The following is a 23,671-nucleotide window of genomic DNA, read 5'->3' on the forward strand; positions in this document are numbered from 1 at the left end:
ACCCTGGGATCATGACCTGAGCTGAAAGGCAGAGGCTTTAACCCACTGAGCCACCCAGGCACCCCTCCCCAGTTCCCATTTTAAAGATGAGAACACAGTGACTCAGGTCAGAGAGCCTCCAGAGGGTTAGTGAAGTGTTAGAGCCACAGTCATTAGCAGAACTCTGGATGAGGAAGATTATATCATAACCCATATTTAGAGAGGGGAGCTACAACCCTCATAATCCAGTCTTGCCTTAGGTTCATAATACTCCAGCATCTCCTTGTAATTCTATTGGCACCTGGGTGTGTTCTTATTATTTTCCAGCCTTGTGTAGGGCTCAAGGCTACCAATAACTGGCAGTAATCTTTTACTAGGTCCCAGCTGAGAGGAGACAAGATGGTGGTATTGGGTTGGACTCTCCTGTCTGAATTACAGCAATGAGGACGTCCACCAGCACCTCTTTTAACTCAAGTTCAGAGTCAACTCTAGCAGCTTAGGTGCTCAAGCCAGGTAGTAGGAAAAGTGCTTCAAATCAAGAGTTTGAGGGCTGGCCCTGGTGTGCACAAACAGGCCTTATACCCTGACCTGGAGTCTCCTGCTCCATCCTCTATCAGCTGCCATGAGACAGAATCCTTGCTAGGGCAGTTCTGCCACAAGTCCTGGTGAGATGATGTGACCACTGGTTAAGAGTAAACTTTGCACCATCTTTTAAAAGCTCATTGCCAAATAATACCCTCCAAATTATAGTTCCTCGGGGCAAAGCCTGCTCTCGGTGTCCTATTTGTGGTCTGTACTAAGTTAAACGTTTTCCTCCCAAATGCTTAGAGAGCCATCACCAATCTAAATAAAGAAGGAGTTTTAACTTCTTTAGATTGGTCTCCAGAGCTAAAGAAGAAGTTTGGGGCAAGATATCCAAGTCACCCAGTTCAAAACTCTAGAGTCTTCCATAGCTTTTCCTTCTCCTCAGGCTTCTCTCAGCCCCCAACGAGGAACAAAGCTAGATTTATCTCAGGCCCTGGGTGGCTCATAGCAGGTACTCAACAAAAGTTACTTATTGAATGGACAAAGGAAAAGTGGGAGGGAAAGAAGGAAAGAGCAAGGGAGGTTCGGAACTTTAGTGTTCAAAATTTGTCCTAATGTTAACAGTGTGAAGAAACAGCTCTTTTAAAAGGTATTTGGCAATGTGCATTAAAATCTTAAGAATTTTTTGGGGCGCCTGGGTGACTTAGTGGGTTAAAGCCTCTGCCTTCGGCTCAAGTCATGATCTCAGGGTCCTGGGATCGAGCCCCGTGTCGGGTTCTCTGCTCAGCAGGGAGCCTGCTTCCTCCTCTCTCTCTCTCTCTCTCTGCCTGCCTCTCTGCCTACTTGTGATCTCTGTCAAATATATAAATAAAATATTTTTTAAAAATCTAAAGAATTTTTACATCCCTTAATCAAGTAATTCTGTATTTAGAAATTAAAGATGTGCAAAAAGATCTTGCCACAAATCAGAGTATAGTTCCTAATGATACCATATTGCAAGCAACCTGAATGTCTAGTAAGAGGGAATCCGATCAGTGAGTTACAATGTATCTATACCTGTTCATCCCCTGGTCTTTCCCATCTCAGTAAATAGCACTGTTAAATCAGTTGCTCAGGCTGGAAATCTACCATCATTTCTAAATTTCCCTCCCTCTATTTCAACCATTAGTCCGAGTCCTATCATTTTCCAAAATCAACAGGGAGTCATCTTACAGATGTGTTAACTTAAGCAGGCAATAGATGCCATCAAGCCTAAAAGCCAATGTATGAAAGAGTTATGAATGCTTTCAAGGGTTTACTTGTCATGATACAAAGGAAATATATTATTCCCATAGCTACGTAAGTGGGTGTTGATGACTCCATCAGTGTCATGTAGGATGAAATTAACTGAGAGATATAGAGAAACATGGACAAGGAAAAATTAGAAAACAATGATAGAGGGTCATACAGACAAAACATACAGCACTATGCTTTAAGGATGATTTATGAGATTTTTCAAAGTTAATTTTGACTAGATGCAATCAGTTCTGCCTTAAGTAGTCCTGAGCATCAGATCCTCACTCTTGTCCTCCTCCCTCTGGACCCCTTCACAGAGCAAAAAGTTCACAGAGCTGAGGGGATAAATAAATAATAAATAAATAAAATATTTTTTAAAAAATGTAAAAATATACTACACATAATGTTTGTGTGTGTCAGAAAAATCTGCAAGGTGCTACAGTGGTTTCCTGGGTTGCAAAATGCAAGTATAGTTCACTTTTGCTTATCTTTTAAATACTGAGTGTGTATTATCTTCATAATAAGAACATATCTTAGGGGGTGCCTGGGTGGCTCAGTGGGTGAAAGCCTCTGCCTTCGGCTCAGGTCATGATCCCAGGGTCCTGGGATCGAGCCCTGCGTCAGGCTCTCTGCTTGGCGGGGAGCCTGCTTCCTCCTCTCTTTCTCTGCCTGCCTCTCTGCCTACTTGTGATCTCTATCTGTCAAATAAATTAAAATTAAAATTAAAAATTGAAAAAAAGAATATATCTTAGTTTTTATAACCAAGTAGAGACATTAATATCCACCTGTACAGAAACTATCACCATAAACTGACATTTTACTTGGAAGTAGATTGGATGCCCAGCATTCTGGGAATGTTGAGCTAGGGTATGGCACATCAATTCAATAGAATGGTAGTTCACCATTAAAAAATCATTGTGAAGGATGCCACAGGATGGAAAATGCTAATGATATGATATTAGCTAAGAAACTTAAAAAGTGGGCTGGGATGCCTGGGTGCCTCAGTAGGTTGTGGGTCTGCCTTTGATTCAGGCTGTGATCTCAGGGTCCTGGGATCAAGCCCAGTGTCAGGCTCCTTGCTCAGCGGGGAGCCTGCTTCTCCCTCTCCCTCTGCCTGCTGCTCCCCCTGCTTGGGTGCTCTCTCTGTGTCAAATAAATAAATAAAATCTTTTAAAAAAAGAACTGAAAAAAAAAAAAGAAATTTGAAAAGTGGGATGAAATGATAAAAATAATCTTAAAATGATGTTACTGCTTTGCAGTGATAGAATTATGGTGATTTTTTTTTGTTCACCAAACTCCCTGTACTATAATATTCTACGTTTCTACACGTTTGAACAATTTATTATTTGATCTCCTCTTGTTGCATGTTAATTTTTTTTTAAGATTTTATTTATTTATTTGACAGACAGAGATCACAAGTAGACAGAGAGGCAGGCAGAGAGAGAGGAGAGGAAGCAGGCTCCCTGCGGAGCCGACAGCCCGATGCGGGGCTCGATCCCAGGACCCCGGGATCACGACCCCAGCCGAAGGCAGCGGCTCTAACCCACTGAGCCACTCAGGCGCCCCTGCATGTTAATTTTTTTTTTTGGTAAGAATATTTGTAGAATTTAGGCTTTGTGTATAAATTACTTCAAAGTAAAATCGCAAATGCCCTGGGATGTGAAATGTATCATTAATTCCACAAGGTGGCAATATCATAGTTGGTGAGCCGCATGAGAGCATTTGCTGGGGCTACTCAGCGCGCGTTGCATCGTTCCTAACGTTATTTCCTCTTATTTGAGCTTTGATTTACATTGGCATTTACATTCCTTTGAAGTCCTGAAAATGTAGTATATTTTGTGGGGTTTGTTTTTATTTATTTTTACTTATTTTTAAAGATTTTATTTATTTATTTGACACAGAGAGAGAGAGATCGCAAGTAGGCAGAGAGGCAGGGAGAGAGAGCGGGAGAAGCAGGCTCCCTGCTGAGCGCGGAGCGGTTGGGACTCAATCCCAGGACCCTGAGACCATGACCTGAGCTGAAGGCAGAGGCCCAACCCACTGCGAGCTACTCAGGAGGCCTTTATTTTATTTTTTTTTTATTTATATATTTTTTAACTTTCAGATCCTTATTTTAATTCACTTAAAAACAACAATAATAAATTAATTACATATTAAATACATAACATACTTTGACAAAAAAAATATATACATATATATATGTGTGTGTGTGTGTGTGTGTATATGTTCCCCCCCCCCCCCCAGGGTGCCTGGGTGGCTCAGTCAGTTAAGCATCTGCTTAGGCTAAGGTCATGATCCCAGTCCTGGGATCAAGTCCCACAGGTTCCTTGCTCAGCAGGGAGTCTCCTTCTCCCTCTCCCTCTTCCTGCTACCCCCCTGCTTGTGCTCTCTCTCTCTCTCCTTCTCTCTCTGTCAAGTAAATAAAATCATATATATATATATATATATATATATATATATATATATAATCATATATATATAACCATACACACATATATATGTACATATATATGTATATACACACACACACATATATATATATATGATTTTGGATATATATATCAAAAACAAAATAAATTAGTGAGAAGAGTGGCATTGTTTCCATTTTTGCAATCCCTTCAATGTCTAGCTTGCTAGAAGACAGCTAGAGCCTCATCTGCTTCTTCCTCAGTCTGTTGACATAAGTTGTTTAGAGGAAGTATGTGAATTAAAAAATATGGCCTCACCCAGGTATATAGTTGGAAAAGAGAGAAGTATTTTAAAAATCTTTTCATAGAATTGTAGATATTCTTCTCTGATAATAACATCTGGACTCCTAAGTAAATTTCTTTTCTTTTTTTTTTTTTAATAAACATATATTTTTATCCCCAGGGGTACAGGTCTGTGAATCACCAGGTTTACACACTTTACAGCACTCACCAAAGCACATACCCTCCTCAATGTTCATAATCCCACCCCCTTCTCCCAAACCCCCTCCCCCCAGCAACCCTCAGTTTGTTTCCTTGCAGATCATCCAAGCAAAAGATCAGCAAGCAAATAAAGGTCTTTATTTTTAAATTATAGGGAAAATGATTCTCCTAACTGGGAGGATGTGAAGGTCTCTTTAGGCCCATGCATTCTTGGTTCCTCACTACTTCTTTGCTTCCTAAGTCTTTTTTCTTTTTTAAAGTAACAGTTAAATACTATCAACTGCTATTGCCTGAAAACATTTTATGAGTAAGTCATTGTTCTGGGTCCTTCTATGCATTTACTTCATTTACTCTTGCACAGTGGGTGTTCTTCATTTTACAGATGAAAAAACCGAGGCTAAGGGAAGATTGATTGGTAATTTGCCCAAAGTCCAGTTATTTTTTGCCAGAGCTTGGATTCAAGTCCAGTCTCTGTAAAGAAATTGTTAAATGGAAAAATTGAAAAATAAGTGAATAAATGAGTAAATAAATGACTATACATAAATGAAAGAGAGTGCATGTGGGTATCCATCTACTATCTATCTAATCCAAATCATATTAAAAATAAAAGGTTACAGTAAATTAAATACATATTGAATAATTTCTGTCCTCTTTTCCCTTAACATAAAATATGAGAATTTTATTGTGTGTTATTAAAAATTCCTTGCAGATAGGACTAATAGATTTACAACCTTCTTTCATTTTATGTACTATATTTTCTTCAGTCTTTCTTCTATAATTGAATTTAGCAGTTCCCTCTCAAAATTAGAGTTATTAATAATGTTAAAGCAATCACTTTTGCATAGATATCTTTGTCTTTATCATTTTTCATTGTTAAGGATACATTCCTGGAACTTGACTGACTTATTAGGTAAAAAGAAATAAACTTCTGGGATGCCTGGGTGCCTCAGTTGGATAGGCGACTGCCTTTGGCTCAGGTCGTGATCCTGGAGTTGCGGGATCCAGTCCCATATTGGGCTTCCTGCTCAGCAGGGAGTCTGCTTCTTCCGCTGACCTCTCTCCTCTCTTGTTTTCTCTCTCTCTCAAATAAATTTTTAAAAAAATCTTTAAAAAGCAATGAACTTTTAAGGGTTCTTGTTAAGTTAAAGTTAAGTTAGAGTAACACATTTTCCTTTTAATATATGTAGAAAATATTTCCAGAAAAGAGAGAAAACCTTACCCCCTAACCCCCTAACCACAATTAACTAATTGTATGATTTTATTTCCTGCTATATATTTATGTATCTATAATATTTATCCACCTATATATCTCATTTCCACAGTTAGTGATAAAACATATATATACATAGAAACTTTCATATCCTGTCCTTACCATTTAACAATATATATAGGTATATAAATAAATATAACACAAACATATTGCAGATCATTAAATATTCTTCAGAAACATGATTATGATAGTGGATTTATATTTCCTCATATTAATGTTTTATCATTAAACTTTTAGATTATGTATAATCTTATGATTGTAGACTTGTATTTGTCACACTGCTGATTGGTTCCTTAAGATAGACATCCGGAAGTGGTATCACTAGGTCAAAAGGTAAAGGGACTTTATGAATGTTGATACATGTTGCTTTCAAAAAAGGTTGTACCAATTTACTAAAGTAAATATTTACTAAGGTCTATGAATGTCTCCATTTTCCCACACGTGGCAAATAGTCCTGATGCCATTCTCATTCACTTCTGATAACCCTAAAGCCAGAAGATGAATGGTAGTCTCTTGTAAAAACATTGCATTTCTTTATTAGTGAGTTGAATATTTTGCATTAATTTATCAGTCCTTTATATTTCTTCTTCTGTAAATTCTCTGTTCATGTCCTGTGCCAATTTTGCTATTGAACTATCACTGCCTTCCTTCCTGTTGGATAAGAGATTTTTTGATATCAGGGATATTAGCACTTTTTCAGTCATATTCATTGCAGATATTTTTCCTTATTTATAATATGTCTTTTAATTTTGCTAGTGATATTTTATGTATAAGTGGTTTAAATTTTTATGATAGACAAATTGATTTATTTTGTGTTATTTTTCCAGTTTTTTGTTCAAGTTTTTCCCTATTCTCCTAAATCAATAAAATACTTACCTATATATTCTTCTATTTTTCACATATTTTTTCTTTTTAACATTAAGATATAATGTATGTTGTGTTTTCAATGATTCTATCTATCATTTTTCATATTTATTAATAGCCAGAAATAATCTCGTTATATAATATGAAAAGAAGCCCATATTGAATATTAAACGAATTTCCACCAAATCATTTATTGACTAATTCATCCCTTCCCTCACTGGTTTGTAAAGATGTTTTATCATATGCAGTAGACCCCTTAAAATTTCCAAGAAGTAAATTAATAAGCCAAGAGTTTGGACTTTGGACTTTGTGATCAGCCACATCTGGGTTCAGATTCTGGCTCTGCTATTTTTTTTTTTTATTTGAAATAAGTTACTTAGCTCATCAAACCCTAAGCTCCCCCATCTATAAAAGAGGGATTGTGAAGAGGATCCTATTCTTTGGTGCATACAGAGCGTTTAGCAGGAGGTGTGTCACCTGGGAAACATTCTATAGGGTATGTATTTGCTACCATAACTATGACTGTGATATTGGTAAAGTTATTCCATATTTTAATAAATCTCAGTGTTCTTGAATGGTGTAGGAAGCTTTAATGAGTTACTGGGAATCTGAAAAATAAAACAAAGCCACATTTGTTTTAACCGGTAATGAGTTACTGGGAATTTGATTAAAAAAATAAAACAAAGCTGCATTCACATCTCCATAGTGGATATTAGCTGGGCTCACTCTCAGTTGAGTGACACTCTTCCAGATCCACAGGCACACAACTCCTATTATGCCCTAGAAGGAAGACCCGAAGGATTAAAAAAAACAAAAACAACACAGATTATCTCAAAACCTGGAGGGATATGAGAATACAGCTTTCTGCATTACTGTAATTTTTTGATAATAATTATGTATATTAAGGGACAAACAATAAAGAAGTTTCCATTGGGAAAACTGAGTACCTGAGCAAATTTCAGAGCTAAATCGTCACGAAGATTCAGAGCTCATTGCCAACGGTAAAAAACAGCAATGCTTAAATCTGTAAACGCAGAGAAGCCTTGGAGGAACTGTTTCAAGGCATATTTCTTGTTTCATTGATCTCTCTGGTTTTCTGCGTCAGTTTTGTTTATTGTAGTTTTAGATTGCACTTTCATGTCTGTGAGGCCAATTCCCACCTTAATCTTTATTTTGAAGTTTTATTTAATAGCAACTCTTGCCCATTATTCTTCTAGATGAAATGCAGATTCATTTTTAAGCCTCTCCAACTGCCTACCTGCCATCGCCACTTGGATTTCTAATAAGCATGACAAATGTGACATTCCCTATCTGAACTCTCAGTAAATAGCCACTCTGGCCTTGTGTTGGCTGAGAACAGAAGCTGTGAATCATCCTTGACCATGCTTTTTCTCTCACGCCCTACACCCGACCCATTAGCAAATCCTGTCAACTCTATTTTTCCATAGAGAGCCATAATACAATCGTTCTCACCTCCTCCATTGCTGCTACCCTTTGTGCTTACCTGGAAAATGGTAACAGGTTCTTAACTCATCTTCTTGCTTCCAGCCTTGTTCCCCTACATTTTCTTCTCAGCACAAGAGTCAGAGCGATCCTTTTAAAATCTAAGTCTGATCTCATCAGTCCTCTGCTCAAAACTCTCCAAAGGCTCGCCTTCTCATTCAGAATAAATAGAATAGGTTTCGGAGTCCCTACATGATTCACCCTCCACCCACTAACCCATCTACTGCTACTCTCAAATCATTTCCTACCATTCTGTCTTCAATCATTCTGTGCTAGCTGGAGACCTCTTCTGTTCTCCATGTAACCAGGGGTAACTCAGGACCTTTGTACTTGCTTCCACAGGTCTCGTGCCCTCATTTGCCTCAGGTCTCAGTACAAATGTTACCTTATCAGTACCTCCTTCCTTGAACTACTTAGAGAAAAGAGTGACCCAACCACCACAGTCCCTGTCTGCTTAATATCCTTCATTTTTCCATATAGCATTTTTTATCCTTTGATATATAAAATCACTTAGTAACTGTTTATTGTCAAAAAGTCCTCTGCAGTTTTTTTTTTTTTAAAGATTTTATTTATTTATTTGACAGAGAGAGATCACAAGTAGGCAGAGAGAGAGGAGGAGGAAGCAGGCTTCCTGCTGAGCAGAGAGCCCGATGCGGGACTCGATCCCAGGACGCTGAGATCATGACCTGAGCCGAAGGCAGTGGCTTAACCCACTGAGCCACCCAGGCGCCCCAAGTCCTCTGCAGTTTTAAGCAGAAGACTACTAGATTTATAAATTAATTTGGAAAACATTATTTTTTTTTAAGATTTTATGTATTTATTTGACAGACAGAGATCACAAGTAGGCAGAGAGAGAGGAGGAAGCAGGCTTTCCACCGAGCAGAGAGGCCGATGCGGGGCTCCATCCCAGGACCCCGGGATCATGACCTGAGCCGAAGGCAGAGGCTTTAACCCACTGAGCCACCCAGGCGCCCCTAGGAAAACATTATTTTAAAAATAATTATTCTTCCTATTCAGAATTGAACCTGAAAAGAGAGTGTAACTCTGACCAGTTTCAAGAGCCTCCACATGTCCAGCCCAGCATCCTCAAATTCATCTGATAAATACTTAATGAATTCCCAGTCTCTCCTGTGCACAATAAACCAGTCTTGATTGAGGACTTCCATTTCTGGCCTACTTCCAACATTTTCCAGGGTTACCAAAAACAGTACTTTGACTCTATTACCATTTTTCATTGGCTAAAAACAGTTAAATGGTGGCTCTTGTTTTTGAATAGTTGCTTTATAGGCCTTCTCTTTGTCAATAATTACCTTGTAGGCCAACTGTCTGTTCAGACCACTCCTTGTTAGAAGTAATAAAACCTTATCATTTGTGTATAATAGAATGCCTGTTGTTCCATTTCACTTGGTTGAAGGTAGCTGGGGGGAGGCATCTGCAGGATTGAAGAAAACACCCAAAAGGATATTATTTTATTAACAAAGTATATGGAAGGGGGACAGAGACAGTGATTCTCTGGGCCTGGAAGTTTTATCCTTATTTCTTTAGGGACCAAAGCTTTGATGCAATGTGGTCTTCTAGACCAAAGGTGGACCCCAGAGATCACAGAGTAGCATGGTACAGAGTTTGTGTTTGGTAACGTTCTATTATGATGAGAGCTAGAACAAGAGCCATAACCCTGAACTTTGGAACAAAGATGGTTTTCTGCTCAGCACAAGTTTTATTGCAGTGCATTGCAGAAAACCCAGAAAGACAGCCCTGATTTTTTTTTAAGATAAATTTGTTTGTTTATTTATTTATTTGAGAGAGACAGAGAGAGCACGTGCACACACACACCCTAGCCAGAGGAGGGACAGAGGGAGAGAATCTAAAGCAGTCTCCGCTGAGATGTGGGACTTGATCTCATGACCCTGAGCCAAAACTAAGGGTTAGATGGCTAACTGACTGAACCACCCAGACGCCCCAAGACAACCCTGATTTCTAAACAAAATTTTCCTTTGTTGCTTAAAATCGAGCCTTACATTTGCCATAATAAAAACTAAGAACTTCTGCTCATCAAAAGACACCGCTAGGGCACCTGGGTGTCTCAGTGTGTTAAGCCGCTGCCTTCGGCTCAGGTCATGATCTCAGGGTCCTGGAATCGAGTCCCGCATCGGGCTCTCTGCTCAGCAGGGAGCCTGCTTCCCTTCCTCTCTCTCTGCCTGCCTCTCTGCCTACTTGTGATCTCTCTCTGTCAAATAAATAAATAAAATCTTAAAAAAAAAAAAAAAGACACCACTAACAGAGAGAAAAGACAAGCCACAGATTGGAAAAGTGACATTATTCAATACACATTTGATAAAGAGTTCCTATCCAAAATTTATAAAGAATTTCTGCAAATGAGTATGAAAAAGACAACCCAAATGGTTAAAAGACTTGAGCAGGCACTTCCCAAAAGAGAACAGTCAAATTCTCAGTGAGCATATAAAATGTGCTTATAGTCTTCAGTTATCTAGGACATGCAAATTAAAATCATAATGTGATACTACTACCCACCCGTCGAAATGACTAAAATTTAAGGTGTTGGCTAGGTTGTGGTGCAACTGAAACTCTCACTCACTGCTCATGGGAAAACAAATTGGTTCCCAACAAATTGGAAACTTATTTGCTGTATTATTGAAGCTAAAAATAAATATATGTCCTAAGATCCAGCAAGTTCACTCCTGTGTATATGCCCAATGGAAGTGTGGGCATATGTGTGCCAAAAGATATGCTTAATAATCTTCATGAATGGATTATTTATAAGAGCCAAAAACTGGAAAAAACTCTATGTCAACTATACTACAATTTAAAAAAACAGTAAAGGGTTGCCTGCGTGGTTCAGTTGGTTAAGCATCTGCCTTGAACTCTGGTCATGATCCTAGGGTCCTGGGATCAAGACCTACATCAGGCTCCGTGCTCAGAGGGGAGACTGCTTCTCCTTCTTCCTCTACCTGCTGCTCCCCCTACTGTGCTCTCTCTTTCTCTCTCAATTAAGTAAAAATAAATAAAATCTTCAAAAATATATTAAAAAATAGTAAAAAGTGGAAATTATTCATGTCCACAATATTCAAATGGATTAATAAATTGTGGTATATTTAAACAATAGCATACTACACAGAGGTGAAAAAGAATGAGCTACAACTAAATTGAAACAACATGAATAAATCATGCAGATATAATATTGAGCAAAAAGCTAGACACAAATTTTTGTATCACACATACAGTGTGATTTCCTTTAACTCAAGTTTAAGAACAGGTAAAAGTCATCTATGGTAAAACCCAAGAGAATAATGGTTACTTTGTGGAGGGTTTTGACTGATGGGCCATGAGGGAGTCTTCCCGGGTGCTGGAAATATTCTATATGCCAATCTGGATGTTATATGGATATGTATACATGCAAAACTGCATTAGGTGTGTATACTTAAAATTTGTGTACTTTATTGCATTTAAGTTGTCATTAAAATTTTTAAATGTCTATTAAAAAATAAACTTTTCCAAACACCATCCTCTATTCTGTGAAGTCAGACAACGGCCCCTTCTTATCCCCAACAGACAGCTAGAGGGGAATTCTCTAAAGAGGCTAGAATAGAATTTAAGGGGATATAAGAAGCAGAGCTACCACACTTAAATCAGGGGGATTAATTGGAAGTCTGAATACTGGAAGAGAGGACCTGACGCCTTCTTTCTTCTTTCAGCTCCTGGAATCCTAGCAACTGGGCCTTTGCCCACTAAGTTGGAAATTGGAAAATTATTCTCTGGGGAACCCGACTAGGCCTAGAGAAAATACCTAGAGAAACTAACACAGGTTCTCCAACTAAAAGGCCCAGCCAAATCACCTTGAGTGAAGCACTTCAACTCTACCTACAAATAAAAAACTTCCAACTAGCTTTTCATGCCCCAATCTTTTTTTTTTTTTTCCTTTTTAAGATTTTCTTTATTTGTTTGAGAGAGAGAGAATGCAACCAAGAGAGCACAGGTAGGGGCAGGGGCAGGCGAGAGGGAGAAGCAGACTTCTCATTGAGCAGGGAGCCTGATGCAGGGCCACTTCAGGGCCCTGGGATCCTGACCTGAGCCAAAGGCAGCTGCTTAACTGACTGAGCCACCCAGGCACTGCTCAAGGCCCCATTCTTAAATAAGAATTACCAGACCCTTGAGTCAAGTCTCTATGACAGGAGAGAGATCAAAACAAAGAGAAAACAACAAAATGACTTGGAGGAAACTGAAGTAAGGTGCAAGATAACATTTTCAAACGAACTAAATTCAAGGTATCCTGGGTGGCTCAGTCAGTTAAGCAACCAACTCTTGATTTCGGCTCAGGTTGTGATCTCAGGGTCTTGGGAATGAGCTCCATGTCGGGCCCCATGCTCAGGGAGAGTCTGACTAAAGATTCTCTCACTCCCTCTCTCTGCCTCTCCCACTGCTCGCTCGCTCACTCAAACGAATAACTCTTTTTTAAAAAGTGCTAAATTCAGATAGATAATAAAAGAAATTATGTAGTAAAAATAAATTGACAAAAGGGGAAAAAAAAGAAAACAGAAAAGTCTTTCCCCTTTTAAACTACATTAGGGAAACGTTTAAATAATAATTATACATCTACTTAATGAAATATTATATAACCCTTAAAAAATATACATAAAATAAATACCAGAGACATAAGAAATGCTTATAATAAAATGTGAGGTAAAAAGAACACAGGCTTAGCCAAAGATAAAGGGGAATTCATAATCCTGAAATAGGTATGCTACAATGGTGAAATTATTAATAAATTTTTCTTTTTGTAAAAATTCATTTTAATTTTATACTGGGTTTTTAAACAGACAAGGGAAACATCAAAAAGCTTAAAAAAATAGAACTGGTAAAAATCCTATGTTGGCTGTTTAAAATTCCATGCCAAGTATTTCTTTTGGAAAGAGTTGCTGTCAAATATGCTCAGTGTCTGAAATCTTTATAACTATTAGCTCTTTGCTAATGGGATACTATTCCCTAGTAGGGTACTAAAGGGTATGGAATTTAAGTTGTTTCCATCTAAAAAACTGTTTGACAAAAGGGTATTGTTTCTCTTCCTTAAGAGAGAGAATGGGAAATTACCCACTCCTGGTGGGAAAAATATGGCCATTTGTTTAGATGTTACCATGAACGCCTTCTTTTTACTCCAGCTATGCAGGGGAAAATGAAAGGAATACTGAATGAAAATGAAAGGAATACTGAATGAAAATGAAAGGAATACTGAATGAAAATGAAAGGAATACTGAAATGAAAGGTACTGAAAGGAATGCAGAGCCCATGTTATATTGGAGGCTATTAAGGGCACTTAAACTTTGCCTATTAATTAGCTCTATTAGCTAATGAGCTCTTTGAGCAAGGTTAATAGATAGACTCCTGATAATTGAACCAGAGAAAAGTCACTGGCAGCTTAAAGGCAGCTGATACCATAGTTTTCCTTAAAGGACACTCTAATATTCCTGGCCAGAGGGAATAATACCGGCAGTCATGTTACTGAGGTACTTTCCACCAGTGGTGGTGAGAGCTCATTTTAGCACCCTCTGTTATCAAACACGAGATTTCAGGTAATCTCTGTGTGAAGTCCTGTGTAGAGAACTGCGGTTTATTGTATAAGAAGCAAACTTTATTGGATTAGCTAATTAGATCTAGTCTTGGACGTGAAATCTGGGCTCCCAGAGGTTCTGACATAAAGGGAAAATTCAGGGAGTCTTGCAATGAATGTTATAATAATGCTTCGGGATGAGTTCGATACTGTTAGATGCACAGCATCTAACTTTCCTACGGCCCCTACTGTTCAAGGGCAGTAGGAAAGATGATTATAAAGTGTCGTATAAAATCTTACTCAATCAGACTACACACATCATAGAGATTTCATGTGTTACTCCTTAATGGTTCAGAAAAGTAGTATAGACAGAGTGGCATTAATAAAACATATGTGATAAAATGTAAATGATTGCCAATCTTGGTGAAGGTGATACAGGAGTCCTTTTTCTTTTTTACAACTTTTCTAGAAATCTAAAATTATTTCAAAATAAAAGATTAACAAAAAGAAAGGAAATTCCTAGTTTGTTAAGAGTTTTAAATCATGTATGAATGTTGAATTTTATCAAATTCCTTTACTGTATCTATACAAATGAATACCTACAGTTTCTTTTTTTAAAACTTTTTAAAAAGAGATTTATTTATTTGACACAGAGAAAGATCACAAGTAGGCAGAGAGGCAGGCAGAGATAGAGGGGGAAGCAGGCTCCCTGCTGAGCAGAGAGCTCGATGTAGGGCTCGATCCCAGAACCCTGAGATCATGACCCGGGCCAGCCACCCAGGCGCCCCTACATACATTTTCTTTTATACTAATAACTGGGTATATGGTGAGATTTTAGTGTTAAGCCATCTTTGATGATTGAAATAAACACGCATTTTATGTTTAAAAAAAAAGACTATATTTTTTATATTTGGCTTCTTAAACAATATTTTACAGTCTCAGAATAGAAGGGAAGCTAACTGTAGTGTTGTCCCTTGGATCCTGGGATAGAAAAGGACATTAAGGAAAATGAATGAAATCTGAATAAAGTATAAAGTGTAATTAATTAGCATATACCAATATGGGTTCATTAATTTTAACAAATGTCCATAGTGATGTAAGATACAAACAGTAGGGAAACAGGGTGTGGTGTATATGGGAATTCTCTGTATTATTTTTGAAACTTTTCTGCAAACCTAAAACCATTCTAAAATTAAAAAGTGTATCTAAATTACAAAAACAGGAGGAAAAACTTTTATGTCAATTTCAGACCAATCACAACTTGGGCCTCAGCCTAGTGTTCAGAACGTAAGACGGAAACTAAGCATCCGCCACTCTCGGGTATCGGTCTAATCATAGCTTGTGTTTGTTTCAGTGGCAGGAAAAAAAATCTTGAAAGTTGAAACTACAAATCGAAGTATGTGAAATCATAAAACATGGAAGTGATGAGACAGCGACGTTTAGAAACGGTGTTCTAGAACATAGGAAAGCATCGTCACTTCTTGAGTGAGGAAATGATGCAATGAGAGAAATGATTTAGGGATTTACTCTATCAGCAGTTTGCCAAATGCATTGAAGATGGGGAGAAATCTTTGGCAGGGGATCAGCAAAAAGGCAATAATTGGCATGGGAAACAAAAATTTCGGGACTAAAACCCTAAAATGAAACACGGGGCAAGGGTTTCAAGCAACATTAGTCTTAGTGCCACATACAACCCGTTTTAGGTGCCTGGGCACAAGCAGGGCCCACCGGGGAGATGTGTTTCAGGGTGATCTTAGCCTGACTCTACTGTACATTTGAATCCTAGAGCCAACTGTATGTCCCCTCATTCAAGTCCAAGCTCTCTTGGCGTCTTGTCAGGACTGCATCATCCCCTCTGCTTGTCCTTGCTGCTGCCCTGTGCTTGTCTCATAGTTGAGCTGGAGTCAATGCTTCTTTTCTATTTTTAACCCACTCTACTGGGCTTTTTAAAAAGTTTTTATTTGGAAAATATTTCAAACTTATGAAAAGCTGCATGGATAAGAATGGTACACAGAACACTAGGACTCTTGTCACACCTATTGTTAAACATTTCTCTCCCTCTCTCTCTCTCTATAGGGACACCCAATATTTTTGAACCATTGGAGAATGATTTGCATACATCATGGCCCTTTAGTCCTAACCACTTCATTATGTATTTCCTAAGAATAAGGATATCCTTTTATAAAACCACAGCACATAGCTGCCGGCTTTGGTACACTGTACTCGGTCACCGTTTCTTGAACTGAACCGAATGATGGAAACACCCATCTTCCTGGTTTGACCTGTCCTACTGCTGAGTCACAGGAGACGGAACTCCAGAGTCTCATGTGAATTTCAGGTTTGGCTCTTGGAGAGTATCACAGATTCAGATTTTTCAGATTCCTTTTGAATTGGATTCATTATATGTTTGTTTGACTTCATTGTTCAGCTATTCTGAAAACATCTTTTTCAAAAAATAATGCTGACACCAACACTGGCAAACACTAACAGGACAATCATGATTATTCAGGGACTGTTCTTAATTCTCACAAGTGTAAAGAAACATACCATGAGGGGCGCCTGGGTGGCTCAGTGGGTTAAAGCCTCTGCTTTCGGTTCAGGTCATGATATCAGGGTCCTGGGTTTGAGCCCCACATTGGGCTCTCTGCTCAGTGGGGAGCCTGCTTCCCTCTCTCCCTCTGCCTGCCTCTCTGCCTACTTGTGATCTCCCTCTCTCTGTCAAATAAATAAATAAAATCTTAAAAAAAAAAAAAAAAGGAACATACCATGACTATCTTCATTTTATACGGGGCAGGGGGATGTAGACACGGACCTTAAATAACTTGACTCCAAATATAAAGCTGATGAGGACGGGGCACCTGGGTGGCTCAGTGGGTTAAAGCCTCTGCCTTTGGCTCGGGTCATGGTCCCAGGGTCCTGAGATCGAGCCCCACATCAGGCTCTCTGCTCAGTGGGGAGCCTGCTTCCTCCTCTCTCTCTCTCTGCCTGCCTCTCTGCCTACTTGTGATCCCTGTCAAATAAATAAATAAAATCTTTAAAAAAAAAAAGCTGATGAGGACAAAAGATCAAGATTTGAACTTAGGGTCTTTTCTTATTTGTTAATGTGTGTGTGTGTGTGTGTGTGTGTGTGTGTGTGTGTGTTTGTACTTAGCCTTCTTCCATTTCACAGCATTTTCTCTAAAGATGACCCCACGCTATTTCTTGTTATTGATTGATTCTCGTTGTGTCGTGTTCCCCTAGGACAGAAGCATTCATTTTCCTGATGTGTTTATTTTTCAGCTGAAGCGAAGGTGACTGGTCCCATGAGGCCGGAAGAATGAACTCAGAAGAGGCTGTTTACACGAGGGTCTCCCACTCACCAGCTGTTGCAAGTCTGTGGATGAAGAGCGGGATCTTATTACTTGGATGGAAGCGTGCGACCGTGTTGCCGAACTGCACCAGCAGCCGAGCGGATTTGGCACAGCGGGGCTGGCTAATAAATGATTCATCAGAAGTATTTGATACAAATTCATCTTGTAACAGCGTCTTCAAAGTTTGCGTTGCCTTCTTATCTAGCCTCGTGTGTGTTTCTGTGATCTCTGCTGCTTCTCTCTCCAGCACAGCTACTGGCCTGAAGGCTGGATCCGCAATGGAATTCTCCTCATTCGGGCTATTTATAGACTCAGTGTGGGTTCATAACTATTTATTGAATGCTTATTCCATGCCAGTCATTAGACTGCATGCTTGAAAACATCTGATCTTCACAAAAATCCTATAAAGTTGCACCTACTTCCTCCATTTCGTCTGTGAAGAAACAGAGAGAGGCTCAGAGAGGTTGTGCGCTCTGTGTCAGATCACACAGCTGGCAGAGACAGGGCGCTGTCTAGATCTAGATCCACAGCGCTTTGCCTAACACACTGCTTTGCCTATGGTCACTGGCATTCCTTTCATAACTAGAGACGGGGATGGGGCTGTGTATGGGAAGTGTCTAAGAGGGAGGGTCGGGGAAGCTTTAGAGGCATTGAGTAATAATGGAATTATTTTCTAAGAAGAATAACACAATGTGCTTTTAGATTAAAGGCTGATAAACTTGGCCTGTGAGTCAAATCTAGCCCCCAACCTATTTTTGTAAATAAAGTTTTATGGGAACACAGCCATCTCCAATCCTGTCTGTGTTGTCTATGACTGCTTTCTCTCTACATAGTTGCATAGTTGTGGCAGAGATCATATGGCCTGAAAAAGCCTAAAATATAGACTGTCTGGGTGTTTCCAGAAAAAGTTAGCTGATCCCTGTTTTAGGTGACTTAGGAAGAAAGCCAAGTTATTATTTTTTCCTTTGGACTGAAAAACTACCTAAAGATTCGTAATGCTGAGATATTCACTGTATTTTAATGGTGGAGGAGGTGGTGGCACAGTCAGGATGGGGGTGGAGGTTTTGGGGATCTAACCCGGGAAGCTTAAGGGACAAGGACTAGGAGGGAGACATCTGGGTCTCTGGGTCCCCAGCCAACTCCCCACCCCAGACTCATCCCACTCATGTCCTTCCTATTCCTCCTGCCAAATCACGTTTCCTAAAATAACCCTTTGCTCATGAACCTGTAAGTGGTTTCCCACTTACAACATGCTCAAATCCCAACACCCCAGCCTGGAATTTAGAGACTATAACAATCTGACCCCTACTAATCTCTTTCCACATCCTGCCTTTTTTTTTTTTTTTTGTAATCATGAGGAAGTCATGCTAGATTTGAATTTATGTCTCAAAGTCAATTTGTCTTTGATTCTTTTTTTTTTTTTTTTTTTAGTTTTTTTAAAATGTCAATTCCAGTATGGCTAACATACAGTGTTACATTAGTTTCAGGTATACAAAACAGTGATTCAAGAATTGTATGCATTATTCAGTGCTCATCATGCTGGGCAGGGTGTAGTGGTGGGGGACAGTGAGAGACAGAGAGAGAACATCCTTTTGTTAAATTTTTTTTTTTTAGGGGTGCCTGGGTGGCTCAGTGGGTGAAGCTGCTGCCTTCAGCTCAGGTCATGATCTCAGGGTCCTGGGATCCAGTCCCACATCGGGCTCTCTGCTCAGCGGGGAGCCTGCTTCCTCCTCTCTCTCTCTGCCTGCCTCTCTGCCTATTTGTGATCTCTCTCTGTCAAATAAATAAATAAAATCTTAAAAAAATTTTTTTAAAATTTTTATTTTATTTATTAACATATGATGTATTATTTGCTTCAAGGGTACAGGTCTGTGAATCATCAGTCTTACACAATTCTTTTTTTTTTTTTTTAAGACATCTATGTATTTATTTGACACAGAGAGAGAGAGATCACAAGTAGGCAGAGAGGCAGACGGAGAGAGAGGAGGAAGCAGGCTCCCCACGGAGCAAAGAGCCCGATGCAGGGCTCGGATGCAGGGCTCGATCCCAGGACCCTGAGACCATGACCTGAGCTGAAGGCAGAGGCTTTAACCCACTGAGCCACCCAGGTGCCCCTTGTTTTTAAATTGTAATACAAGCTTCCTCCCACATTGCTATGTATTTTTCAAAAAGATAATTTTTCATGCTGCAGAATATTCCTTTATTTGTATGTTCCAATGTTTTCTTAATACTTCTCCGGTATCAGGGGCATTGAGGGCTCCTTTTTCTGTTCATTTCACCTCCTATCTCCATTCTCCAGAGTTGTTCTCCTCATTCCCTCCCACCTTTGCTCAGGCTGTTTCTTTGGCTTGGAGAGGATCCTGTCTTCCCTTCATGCCTGCTGTCTTAAGTTACCCCATCCAGCTTCGGTTCTGTCACTTTCCTTCTTCAAATTTCAATTGCTAGAGAGAAGTCCAGCAGAATGAGAGAGATGGATTTCAAGAGACTTGTTTCCCGGAAGTTCTGACGTGGCACCATCTGAATCTGACGGTAGCCCGACAGTATCAAAGGCTCACAGACACTATTATCTCCTGGCACTGTGCTCAGGAGAATGGTTTCTTTTAGAAAATAATAACTGATAGGGGCATCTGGGTGGCTCAGGCAGTTGAACGACTTGACTCTTGACTTCAGCTCAAGTCAGGATCTCAGGGTCATGAGATCGAGCCCCTTGTTGGGCTCAGTGCTGGGCATGGAGTCTGCTTAAGGTTATCTCTCTTCCTCCCTCTGCCCACCTCTCCCACCCCACTCCTCATGCTCTCTCTCAAAAAATAAAAATAAAAATAAATAATGGAGAGCTACCATATATTATATACTTGACATAAATCAGACATGATTCTAGGTAAGCACTTTACATACACTGTCATTTATCTTCCTGACAACCCCCTTCAAGTGGGTATTACTAATACTCTCATTTTACAAATAAGACCACTGAGGTAAAGAGGTTACTGGATCGCCCAAGGCCACACAGTGGGAAAGCGGTAGACTCGGCATGTGGACTCAGTCTGGCATCAGAATCTAGGTGCTCAATTCACCAGCACCCTTTATCAATCTCTCCATCTCATTCTGGCCCACACCATTCTCCAAGTATACGCAGAGGGAGAGGGGCTGCTGAGTAATGTTCTCACTAGGAACAGTGAGCCTGTTACTGTGTTAGAGAGCCAGGCAGGGGTGGTGGGGTGTGGGCAGCATCCTTTCACAATGGAGAGATCAACAGGCAGAAACATTTGCTTTGTGCTTGGTCATTCTCTGAACAAGAGGAGTCCAGAGGCGTTTCGAGAGCCAAGGCAGGCTGCGATGGAAACATCTGTGTCTTCCAGACTTCACTTACCTGGTGTCTCCGGTGCCTAGCAGAAAGCAAGCCATCACGCACGGAGAAGGTATTGTGACATAGCAACATCATAATGGCTACAGTTCAGTTAACTGCCCCTTTCATGCCCTATCCCAGGAAGGAGAGGGGCCTCTTACAATGGAGCGTATGAGAGTGGGGGTGGGGAGAAGGGATACAGAGCACATTCCAGAGGTGAGTACAATTGCAAAGCTGAGTCAGAAAGGGAACAAATCATTACTGGCTTCGAGTTTGCAGCATGACAGAACCTCAGGGTTCAGAAAGATGTTAAAAGTGATCTCTGCCATCTACCCTTCCACTGCCTGATCCCCTAGGAAAGCTCTGCCAGGCACATGCTTAGCCCCTGCTTGGAGAGGATCCTGTCTTCCCTTCATGCCTGCTGTCTTAAGTTACCCCATCCAGCTTCGGTTCTGTCACTTTCCTTCTTCAAATTTCAATTGCTAGAGAGAAGTCCAGCAGAATGAGAGAGATGGATTTCAAGAGACTTGTTTCCCGGAAGTTCTGACGTGGCACCTCCACGGACAGGGACCCGCCACCAAAGTCCATTCCAGCTCTGTATGGCTGTTAGGAAGTTGGACTTTTTGTTGACCGGAAATGCATCTTCTAGTAGCTTCCACTCATCGGGTCTAATTCTATTGGTAGGATATTAGAGAACAAGTCACTGGCCTCTTCCACACCACAGCCCTAGAGAGATTTGAAGCCAATGATCACGTCCTCTCTGACATGAGAAACTTTTCCTTTCCAGGCTAAATACTCATAGGCACTTTTCATTGTGTCTCGTCTTACGGTTTCCAGGCCCTCTGTCATGTTGGTGTGCACTGATTGCTGCCCATTTTGCTTAGAGCTCTCCAACTACGGAGCTAGACCACAGCAGACCAGGATCATCCTTTTCTTCCCAGGAGAGCATAAATGTCTAAAAGGAGTTCCAAGGATCAGAAATTAGTACTCGGAGTTCAAGGGGCTTCCAGAACTTTCGGTTGAGTCTGTTTTAGTGAGAAGGAGGCAGGGAAAAAGAAGAATTAGGTTTCTAAGATTGGGAAGAGAGGATAGCTAATATTTTTTGAATACTTCCGACATGACAGGGACTGCTAAACTCTTAATATGAATTATCTTGTTTCATCAACTCAAACCCCCCACAGGTGGTATTGTTATGATGCCTCGTTCACAATGGAAGACACTGAGGCATAGAGAAACCCATGGTTTTCCTGGGTGAGGTGGTGTATGCTGAGATCAGGCCCGATATTACCAGGGAGAAATAGGTGGAGATCTAGGGCTTCAACAAAAGCAGCATCTGGCCAGTGATTATGCTTCAGAGAAACCAGAATAACAATGAAAATGGGAGTTGGGGTGACAGTAGGACTTCTAAGCCCCCAAAGACCAAGCGGTGATAAAGGCCATCCAAGGGTGACACAGGAGGATATGATGTACGAGGGAGTAATAATAGTAACAGCTATCATTGGTTAAATGTGTACTAAGCTCAGCGCTTTGCATATGTAATCTCCTTAATCCTCACAACCACCAAAACTGGGAATGACTGTGATCATGATCACTGCTCCGGATGAGGAAATTGAGGCTGATCTAGAGGAAAGACCCACTGCAGGCTACACTGCTGGTAGGCGCCAGGGTCAGGATTTAAATTCAGACTGCTGACTCCAGGCCTGTGGCCCTACACCTACTCCCAAAGGGGAACAGTCTTGGCGATACTTAAGGGAAGGAATGTTCTCTCCCAAGAGACGGGGGCAGCCCAGAATTTCTGAGGGTGTTTAGGGTGCGGGAGTAACACCTGGCAAGAGAGGAGAGAGAACCTGGTTCTGAAAGAGACAATTTTGCCAGACTCTTCATATCAGCAGTGCCAATCCTGAGCTTATTCTAGCTTGATGTTCCCTCGGAAAGACATACCTGGAGGCCCAGGAACCGCCATAAAATAAATACCTATGAGTAGATTTCTATCTCAGAATTAGAAACCTAAGGGTTAGAACATTGCTTTTAATGACTCTGTAGTTGCTTGTCTTTTTTATTATTTTTTTTTAAACAATTTGCTTTCTCTTAGTTCATTGGTTCTGAAGCTCTAGTGTGCATCAGTCACTTGGAGGATTTGTCAAAACACAGTTTCTCTGGACCTTCCTGCCAGAGTTTCCGATTTAGTTAGTCTGGGGATGAAGGTTGAGAATTTGCCCTTCTAGCAAGTTCCCAGGTGGTGCTGATGCAGCTGGCCTGGGGATTACATTTGAGAACAGCGGCTTTGCTTTATTAGTAAAGCTACTTCTGAAAATTTCCAAACTGACTTGGCGGTGAAAAGTTAAGTACAGAAAAGGCATAGCAGCAGGAGTGGGGTGGGGGTGTTGACTGAGAGCCCAGCCAGGTGAGCACTGCCGCCAGAGAGTGTGGATAGGTGGGGAAAGACAGAAATCACAGCCAGAAGAGAGAGCAACCAGGGCAAGCAGAAGGCCTGGGTGAGCTGGCCAGGGAAGTCAGCCTGCCTGAAGAAAGAGAGATCACGCAAGGGCAGAAGTCAAATGGGGCAGAGCACTTGTCCAAAGCTGCAGGCTCCTGGCTGGGCTGCAGGGAAAGAGCTGGATGAGTAAGGAGGCAAGAAGCCAGGAGTGAGCTCCTGGGAAGTGACCTGTGACAGTATTCTGGCGATCACATTTCAGCGGCGACTTACTGTCTCCAAAGCCTCTTTCTATCTCCTCCTGTGGTTATACCTATCAGTCATAAAGTGTGCAGGGGTTTCTCTCTGAAGTAAAGTCCTTGCAGCAAGAGAACTGGGGACAGCCCTAAATACCATTTCTTCCCCTTAGTGATGTGTCCCACAGCAGAAGGTAGGGACAGGGCTCGGGCACTCAGTCATGTGGTTTGACCTCTAATGTTCTGCAGTCCCTAGGCTGCATTTCTCCCTGACTCAGCTGCAGTGAGTACCCAGTGTGGAGAAGGGCCTCCATGCTTGCAGGCCTGCCCTAGAGGCTGGTGCTTGGCTGTCCACCGCTCCGCATGGAATCAGGGTGGCTTGGATAGGAGGCTCCTTTCCCTTGATACCAAGAGACAGCT

At 40.7% G+C, this 23,671-nt stretch overlaps 2 protein-coding genes across 4 annotated transcripts in view; both read left to right on the forward strand.

Moving 5' to 3' along the window:
• The window catches only part of SLC44A1 (solute carrier family 44 member 1), a 200,485-nt gene extending 182,848 nt beyond the window's left edge, over positions 1 to 17,637 (forward strand). The window contains exon 16 of the mRNA XM_082695099.1: positions 17,168 to 17,637. Within this exon, the coding sequence (XP_082551225.1) occupies positions 17,168 to 17,182 (15 nt within the window). The 3' untranslated portion in view covers positions 17,183 to 17,637. The remainder of the gene's footprint in view (positions 1 to 17,167) is intronic.
• Positions 17,638 to 20,718: 3,081 nt separating this feature from the next.
• FSD1L (fibronectin type III and SPRY domain containing 1 like) overlaps positions 20,719 to 23,671 on the forward strand; it is a 75,618-nt gene continuing 72,665 nt past the window's right edge. For all 3 annotated transcript variants that reach the window (XM_082696724.1, XM_082696725.1, XM_082696726.1), the window contains exon 1: positions 20,719 to 20,797. In XM_082696724.1, the coding sequence (XP_082552850.1) occupies positions 20,744 to 20,797 (54 nt within the window). In that variant the 5' untranslated portion in view covers positions 20,719 to 20,743. The remainder of the gene's footprint in view (positions 20,798 to 23,671) is intronic.

Source organism: Mustela nivalis (genome assembly GCF_964662115.1).
Source record: "Mustela nivalis genome assembly, chromosome: 13".
NCBI classification, from domain to species: Eukaryota; Metazoa; Chordata; class Mammalia; order Carnivora; family Mustelidae; genus Mustela; species Mustela nivalis.